Source organism: Thamnophis sirtalis, unplaced genomic scaffold, assembly GCF_051295495.1.
Source record: "Thamnophis sirtalis isolate CommonGarterSnake01/CBP01778 unplaced genomic scaffold, rThaSir2_p1.2 scaffold_4, whole genome shotgun sequence".
NCBI classification, from domain to species: Eukaryota; Metazoa; Chordata; class Lepidosauria; order Squamata; family Natricidae; genus Thamnophis; species Thamnophis sirtalis.
Window position 1 is genome coordinate 91,672,033 of NW_028261384.1, and position 9,347 is coordinate 91,681,379.

The 9,347-nt window shown below is 43.1% G+C and overlaps 1 protein-coding gene across 7 annotated transcripts in view; it reads right to left on the minus strand.

Annotated features, from left to right (window-relative positions):
* The window catches only part of FMNL1 (formin like 1), a 94,511-nt gene extending 89,282 nt beyond the window's left edge, over window positions 1-5,229 (minus strand). For all 7 annotated transcript variants that reach the window (XM_014058301.2, XM_087713383.1, XM_014058299.2 and 4 more), the window contains exon 1: window positions 4,587-5,229. In XM_014058301.2, coding sequence (XP_013913776.2) covers window positions 4,587-4,742 — 156 coding nt within the window. In that variant the 5' untranslated portion in view covers window positions 4,743-5,229. The remainder of the gene's footprint in view (window positions 1-4,586) is intronic.
* Between the last annotated feature and the right edge of the window lie 4,118 nt (window positions 5,230-9,347).

The following is a 9,347-nucleotide window of genomic DNA, read 5'->3' on the forward strand; positions in this document are numbered from 1 at the left end:
ATTTAATTAACATATAATGATCCCTACCATCTTGGATATCCTTAACAGCAAACTAGACAGATTCACAAGTAATTGAGGATTGAGGAGTCTAGAACAATTGTTCCCAAACCCCTCTACATGTCCCTCCAATCACTGTTAACTCTCCATAGAAGAAAGAAAAAGACATGGGCATCAGATTCAAAGCAGAGAGTTTTTAACCCGTGTTAAAAATCTGGCTATATGCTATATGCCATATATGCTAACAGCTATATGGCTTTTCTAAGAACACAAGTAGGGAATCTCTGAATGATAACAACTTCTAGGAGAAAATGTGGTTGATCTCATTCTAAGGTGATTCCTACCTAACTGGTCACTTTGGGAAATGAGCCATGGCCTGATCCAGTGTTTTCTGGATTACACTTATAGTTTGGTTTGCATATACCAGTGATGGCGAGCCTTTTTTTGCTCGCGTGCCAAAAGTGGGGGGAGTGCAGGGGGGGGTCGTGTGCAGGCATGCCACACCCATAATGCTATGTGCACGACCAGCGCTCCCCCCCCCATTTTTTGCATGCTTTTTTCACCCTCCTCAGGCTCCAGAGGCTTTATAGGAGCCTGGTGAGGTCGAAAACAGCCTCCCACGCTTCCCCGAAGGCTTCAGGAGCTTCCCTGAAGCCTCTGGAGCACGAAAAACCGCTCCTACGGGCAAACCGGAAGTTCAGGAACGGACTTCCAATTTCCTCATGGGGCGGTTTTTCACGCTCCGGAGGCTTCAGGAAAGCTTGTGAAGCCTCTGGAGGGCGAAAGATAGCCTCAAAAGAAGGCCGAAGTCAACTGGCCAACGTGCGCATGCGCGCTGGCCAGCTGACAGGGCAAGCCTCGTGTGCCCTGACAAATGGCTCCGCGTGCCATCTGTGGCACGCGTGCCATAGGTTCACCATCATGGGCATATACCATCCATTCAGATAGTATGAAAATGCAGGGCAATTAAGATGTCACCCCTGTTGTTCTTCCATATCTTATGGGTGGAGGTTTATTTTGTTGGTGGAAGAACCCTATAAGTCCATGTTTAACAATTTCTTTTCTGAATTCCATGCTTTTAAATAAAATGTAGTATGATGCATCCTTTTTCAGTGATAACAAATTTTAATGTAAATTTCAATACTTACAAAAGTACCCTGTAGGCAATCAAGTCAACTACCACTTTTCCCAATGGCTATTTTGTTCTGAGAAATTGAGATACTGCTATCTCAAAAGCAGATTGCTGACAGGTTCAATAGCAGAGCAATCCCTCTCTCCGCATGGATTGGCAATGAATGTGAAAAGAATTATTATTAACCAGGATGTGTGTCTCTCATTGCTTGAGTTGATCTCTTATCTGGAAAGAGTACATCCCATTATTGGGTTCTCATGTATTTTAATTACTGTTTTCTGATTTAGCATTTCTATCCTTTTGCTTTGCAGAATTATTGGACTGTAAGTCCCAGAAATCCTATTAGCATATTGGCTGAAAATTCTGGAAGCTGTAATCCTAACATATTTGCAGGATGTTGTATTCAGAAAGCTGCTCTATTGCAAGCAGGGTAGCAAATTAAGTTACTCCATACTCATCACACAGATTTTTGCCTAGAAAAAAAATTGCTTCTGAATGGTGTAGAGAGCAAAGTGCTTTGATTTTATTTCATGGCATTTAAAAATGTGAATTGTTGGACCATATATATAAGGGCATCTCCACAGAGCAATAGTCCCAATCTGTTTTTCTTGTATGCTGTAAGTGGCAGTGTTGTGGCAAGCTGAAAACTTTTTATTCTATGTGTAAAATGCTGTAATGTGGAGGCAAAGGGGATTGAGAGGGAGCACTGAAGCAATGTAACAGCAGATTTGGCTTGTGACTGCTGATTACCTCAATTATCCCACTTTGACAAAAGTGGCCTGACCTTGGGTCAAAAGTTTAACTTCACTATCCGTTACACCTGATTCTGAGCAATTGTCATAATTACACAAATTGTGCTAACTTGCTGATTGGCTCAACAATCAATTTTGCAGAGAAACACTTGTTATTTTTTTCTTCTTCCACCTTCTGTCAATCAGGTTTTTTTTTTCACATTTAGGAAAGGATAATTTGCAACCCACCCTTTCCTTTGTGTAAAACCTTCTCTGCCTATTTGCCTGGAAACTGAGGATCTCTGAACTGCAACTTTCTTTGCTTAGTCAATGCCCATTTTTTAAAGGAACATATTCCAGGAACATGAACATGGTAGGTCAAGCTATGCAGCAATTTCAACCAAAAGTTGAATCATTCTCAAAACCTGGATAATAGCTTTTAAAAGAAGTCAGGAGAGTCATACAAATCCTCACTATGTATAGAAAACAGGTTGAAAGTTGCATTCCTCATTGTTGTAGTCTAAATTTATGCTATTATACATACAAACCCAGAACTAGAGATGCCTTCTCTATTTTACACTCTTACTTTTGGTTTTACAAGATTTTGCTAATATAAGTAGTACTCATTTTACGATGAATTTTTGCTGTTAAGTGAGAAATATATTAAGTGAGTTTTGCCCCATTTTACGATTTTTGCCACATTTGTTAGGTAAATCACTGCAGTTCTTAAATTAATAACACGGTTGTTAAGTGAACCTGGTTTCACCATTGATTTTGCTTGTCAGAAGGTCACAAAAGAGAGTCACATAAACTCAAGAACACTGCAACCGTCATAAATGTGAGCCAGTTCTGAAGCATCCAAATATAAACCACGTGACCATGGGGATGCTGCAACGGTCATATTGTAACTTCGAATGGTCACTATCTGAACTGTTGTAAGTCAAGGAGTGCCTGCAACTATGGATATGAAAACGAACATTTACTTTTTTATGGTTCTACAAGAATTATTAAAAATAAGGGAGAATAATCTGCTTTTAGCAATTTATGAGCATACGTTTCTAAACATCTACAGGTGAAATAATGCTCAGTCAACTCTCTTTGCTGACAATACCCATTATCCCCTGCTTTTCAAGTTAATCCTTTTTTTTTCAATCTTCATCTTTTCTCCAAAGGAATCTTGGTTACTCAAAATAATGTTCAAGAAAACTGGCACAGTAAGTATTTAAATTATTGATTATAATAGAACAGGTACCATTTCTAGCAGGTCCTACAAAGGTAATTCCCACAAACTATGAATTTACACAAAATGCCACACACAAAAGAACAGGAACAATTTGGAGGCACAACTCCAGTTTAAAATAGAGAACTGTAGGTCATACATCCTTCTGCCACCATCTTCAATACTAGAGAGCAGATCATTCATTTCAGGATACTTAAAATAAACCAAACTTCTTTTTGGTGGCAGGCACATGGTTATTAGTAAAGCTTTGAAGCAAACTAATAGGATAAGGGTATATTAGTATTTGATTTAAAAACAAAAAACAAAACCTGAAGCTATGGAGTACAAAGTTCAGTCATGGTTCTCAAAAGAGTTTATTTTCTATGTCTTAAAAGTGGCTTGCTAGGGATTTGTCTTGTCACATCTAAACTTAAGTGCTCAGAATGGCTGTCTCCTTAGAGACAAAATCCAACATGAACCTGAAAATACCAAATGGGGGGGGGGGTTAGGGGGGGGTGGAAACCCCTTCAAATATGGCCAGGCTTTTTCAATCCAGTTTTCTCCATTGTGCCGGGATTACAATTCCCTTGAAATCTCAGCCACCATGATGAAGGCAGAGGACGACTATGAAGTCTCAAGACATCCAGAGGGACCAAGAAGGGCTGCTTTAAGGAACGTAGCTGTGTGGTCTGTAACAGCAGCATCAGAGATGCACTGCTCTGTAGAATTTGGACAGGGTTACCCCTTTTTTGGGGGTGTGTGGACATTATTCCCTGAGCTGGGTGGCAGTGAGTGATGTTAGTTCAACTTCATTTAGGCACTCAAGGTTACAAAAGGGCAGTGAGGAATTGGCTACTGTTACTAACATCAAACAAGAAAAGAGGGGAAAAACGGGGAGAGCTGTTTTTTTTTTCATGAAGCTGATCTGTAGTCTATAACAGACACATATTTATGGAAACATTAAGCAAGATTTAACCTCCATGAGGAACTGGAGGCAACGTATGAGCACACACCTCTCCAGATCAATGAATCTCTCTGCTCCCTCCATAGTCACACCCTCCAACTTAGATAGGAATCCTAACAAGACATAATATGGGTCTGTGAATACTGTTCATTCCAATGAATACTGCTCATTCCGACTATATTCTCAGCCCGGGAACTCTATTTCATGCCATTTTAATCAGAGAGAGAAATAGATATGGCACAAGAAGTGTTAATGTTAACATATAACCCACAAACAGAAGTCTCAAACATTATCACATCACCAGTCATGGTCACTTCAAAGTGCTCTACATTAATACCTCTTTCCCCTTGTTAGATTACCTCGCCCTTGATACCCGTTTGATGTTAAAGACCCCCACATCCAAGTAGCTAGAATGATGAAGGGGAAAGGAAGGTGAAGTTAAAAATCGGCTTTTGCCGCGGTAGAAGCCGCGGTAGAAGCCGCGGCAGGAGGAGGAAGAAGAGGAGGAGGTAAAAGGTTGAGGAAGGCTTCCGAGAGACTTACCAGAACATGTCCGAATCGTTCTTCCAATTCCTCAGCATTAGGCATCGGTAGTTTGGGGGGTGCAGGCTGTTTAGGGGGTAAAGGCGAAGAAGCAGTCGGTTGGGTTTTAATCTCCTTCGCTGGAGACATTTCCAGGCTGCTGGCTGCATTACCCATTCTCAGATTTTTAAGATTACAAAATTAAAAATCTGGGAAAAGGCTGCGAGTTGAAAATTCCCCGGATTTTCCCCTGAAGCAGAAAACGGTTCAAGGGGAGGAAGAGTCTCCTATAAGAAAAATCACACCCATAAAATAAAATAAAATAAAAACAGGCGGGAAAAAGATGGAGGGTGTTCCAGAAACTCCTTGCACGTGCTTTTAAAAAAATCTTCTATGGCAAGAAGGAGCCGTGACGGTTGTCCATGACTTTGCTCTGGCGTCTGGAGTTACCGGAAACAGGAGAAATATAACGGCCGCGGCGGACTAGAGGGAACGTCGCCCAACGCGGTGACCGCTAAGCTCCGCTCCTTTGGGGCCACCACCAGGCAGGAGAGCGCTGCCTCGCGCTTTTCTGCATTCAAATAGATGGGCTCAATTTCCACGCGAAGGTAGCAACGCAACTTTTTTTCAGAAAAGGGAGGTGCATCCTCTGATCCGCTGCAAGCGGCGGGGGGGGGAGAGAGAGAGAGAGAGAGAGAGAGAGAGAGAGAAACGCGTGGCTGCTATTGGGAAGGCGAGAAGTGACGAGCTGCTCAGCTTAACTTCCCCCTCGCCTCCACCCCCAAAAGAGGAAGGCTCGAAAGCGAGAGCACAGGAAGTCACAATGCAGGTGTTTTGGCTTGGAATATTCGTGCGCCGAAAATAAGCTAGCGGCAACTTTTCTACACCGCTGCGCTGCAGGTCCCCTTCTGTAGAGGTCGCAGGCGAAAACGTTAGATCTCTCCTCCGGTGGCTTCGTCCATTGGCAAGGAAGGTCTCCGTTGGGCTGAAAGGCAGAAAGCAGCCGCAGAGGGAGCGCGCGGATTTTGCAAAGACTGGGATGGGTAGATGGGGAAAGCAGGGGAAGAGAGCCGAAAGGGACGACACAGCTTGCCCATTCCCTTAGGCAGGAGCCTTGGCCTAGAAGGGAGGAGACGCCGGGGGGTGGGGAAGGAGGGGGACGAAGTAGCAGTCACCTGCTAGTGGAATGAGGGTCTCGGGCAGTAATAGCAACCGAGGCAAGAGACGGAAGGAGAGCTCCCTGGGTCTCAAAGCCCACGGTTTCCCGTTCGGGGAGTGTTATTAGCTTATTCTTAATTCCTTTCCAAAATAGAACGAGCTTCAGAATTTTTGCCAGGACTGCAGGTATTGAAGGCCAAGCTCCTTATCCAAGTCGGCGCTTTCCAGATATGCTGGATTACAAGTCCTATTATCCTCGGTCAGCAAAAGTGGTGGTGATGGGCGCACAGCGGAGGAAGGCTGTCTCAGAGAGTGTGAAGACAATCATAGAGCCGTAACTGAGAAGAGGGAATGGGCATTGGGTACCCGAGGTAGGGATATATACCACATTCAGCTAGATCCACCTTAGAATGTAGGTGCATGTATACATATAACATTGGAAAAGAGAGAAGAGGGCGGGAGGAATCACGTGCCAAGAATGGAGGGCTTTAGGTTCCTCAAATCTTTGCCACCTTTTGAAGGGAGGAAATAGACGTCATTTTGACGGTGCGGCGCTGAGTGCACGCACCCTGCGCCCACGCCATCATTCTTTCAAAAGATACATCCCGCAAAATTGCTGGATAACCTCGTCTCACCGGGCCCTCAGCTAACACAGCTAATCTCCCCAGCAATGGAGGCAGAAAAGGGCAAAATACATTATTTCTATAAACCCACGTCGCTAAACCTATTTGCATTAAAGGGCATCAGCATCTTCGGGTCTCTTTCGAAGCAGCCATGGTAGAGGCGCGTTCTACCGAAGTAGATCCTAAAATCCACCCTCTAGTGGCAGATGGTTAAAATGGCTCTCTTCAGCAAACTTTTAATGGGAGCCAACTGATCTCTTCCTTCACATTTTTACCAAAAACAATTGGGTGTTAAAAGATTCCAGTAGCCTTCTGATAAGAGTAAGCCCTGATTAGCGTGCCTATTGATTAGTCCTGCTTACATTCCTAACAGGAAAGAACTGGAGGCCACTAAAAGAGGCAAGGGCCAAGTTAGTCTTCTCGATTTTTATTATAATATTTACATTTTTACTTCCACCACAAAATTCTGCGGAAGCAGATTTTATTAATTATCAAGATGCAATAACAAAATCACAATGCCCAAGGAAGGCAAGCAAAAATAGAGAGACTATTGACAAGCAAACTTGGCAAGATTCATGCTATTTATCATTCTGGTTTTTCTTCTTAAAATCTGAGGTACTATTAAATTAGAAAGCTCTTCTAATTTAGCCTTTTGCTTTCACACTGGTCAAGCAAATATCTTTGAAAAGCTCAATAATATTAGCATACTCCCATTACTGGTCCAAAGCAGCTGGCACTGAGATTCTAATGTTAAAGACCATAAACAGTTGTAAAAATCAATAGCCATACTGCAGAACACTGTGGTGTACTATTGTTCACAGTGAGTAAGATTTCTTATTCTCAAACTGTTCGTACTTTCTCCCTTTGAGGAAGCTTCCTTAATCTGGCCAGTATTCCTTTCTAATTCATTTCTGCAGTATAGTTTTTCTATATCCCAAGCTTAATCAATCTTCTAAATCAGTGATGGCGAACCTTTTTTGGCTTGTGTGCAAAAAGCAAGGGGAGTGCGCAGGGGGTCGTGCGTGGGTGTGTGCCACACATGCACATGCTTTCCCCCTCTGTGCACATGCCTGTGTGACCAGCCCTTCCCCTCCCCCGCTTTTGGCACTCTTTTTTCACTCTTTCCAGGTTCCAGAAGCTTTCTAGGAACCCAGTGAGAGCAAAAACAGCCTCCCCACCCCCACCCCGGAGGCTTCAGGAAGCCTCCCTGAAGACTCCGGAGGGCAAATAACGGCCTTATAGCAAAACCAGAAGTAACTTCCTATTTGCTCATAGGGCCATTTTTTGCTCTCCTGAAGGCTCCGGAGGGCAAAAAACCGCCCTACGAGCAAACCAGAAGTCCATTCCCGAACTTATGGTTCGGCTATAGGGCTGGTTTTTCGTACTCTCGAGGCTTTAGGAAAGCTTCAGGAGGGCAAAAAATGGTCTCAAAAGAAGGCCAAAGTCAGTTGGCCAGTGCATGCATACGTGCTGGAGCTGACAGCAATGCCTCATGTGCCCTAATAAAGGGCTCCATGTGCCACCTATGGCATGAGTGCCATAGGTTCGCCATCACGGTTCTAAATGCTGAATTGCTTTTATCCCTATCGTGTACTGCTTTAGCTTATTATAGAACCGTGAGAGCGAACCTAAGGCATGTCTCCTACAGATGGCACACGGAGCCATTTCTGAGGCATTGTCCTCTAAGCTCCAGTTCACGTATCCGCTGGCTAGTTGATTTTCAGCCTTCATTTTCGGCAATTTTCATTCTCCGGAGGCTTTCCTGAAGCCTCCAGAGGGCAAAAAATCGCCCAACAGACAAATCCGAAGTTTGGGAACGGACTTCCAATTTGCATGTTAGGCTGTTTTTTTACCCTCCGGAGGCTTTAGGGAAGCCTCCTGAGGAAGAAAAATGCCCAACTGGCAACCTGGAAGTCCATTCCCAAACATCTGGTTTGTGTGTTGGGCCGTTTTTTTGCTCTCCCCAGGCTCTTAGAAAGCCTCTGGAGCCTGAGGAGGGCAAAAAACTGGCCTATTGAGCCCACCAGAAGTTGGAAAATGGAGCCTGGGGAGGCCGTTTTCGCCCTCCCCAGGCTCCAAGAAAATTGTGCATGCATGGGGCACGCCGCAGGGGAGACATTAAATTATGGGGGTGGGTACGCGAGCAAGCATGATAGCACGCACACGCATGATTTTGGCAACCGAGGCAAAAAAGGTTTGCCATCACGGTTATAGAACATGAAAGGTTCTGGTTACTTAATATTCTTAATGGCAAGAATCACAACAGAAAATAGTAAAATAACTTTTCATTCAGTTTCAGGAAGCCATTAACAAAATTGATGGGCAAGGCTGTCCGGTTGTAAAACAACTCATTGTGTTTATTCTGGTATGTTTAATTTTATTATTTCATTTATCTCCCTACTTCATCCCAATGCTTTTGAACCCTTTAAGATGAGGACTTTTATCTCTTAATTTTATGAAGTACGTATATCTATATTTATACATACGGTTTTGAAAAAAATACACTTTTGAAAAAAAATATGTATTTCAGTAGCTATACTATTCAAAATCTGAGCAAGTCTTTTCCATCTTTTTTTTTTTTAGTTAATAGTTCCTTGGGCTAGGAAAGATCCATGTGAAAGAACATCTCCCAGGAAGTTCAGGCCAACTAAACATGTGTTTCTCCATGAATCCTGTCCAATTATGAGTCTATACAAAGTAAAAGATATTCAACAAGCACAGTGTTCTCAGAACCACCACTGAGCATAAGCCACATTAGAACAGATCCAGCCTTTTTTATCTCCAGAATCCGTCATAGAATTGCCTATGGGGATTTCTGAACACTGCTAACATTTAAAAGAAGCAAGCTGTAACAAAATCTTTATAATATGGAGTTGACGTAGATTGCAATAGTAGGGGGAGACTTTTTTGCTATCATGGAAATGATTATATTCAGTAATTTTCACGTTTGTTCTAATCTTGATAAACTAAAATGCCCAATAATTCATCCTTCATCACAAGA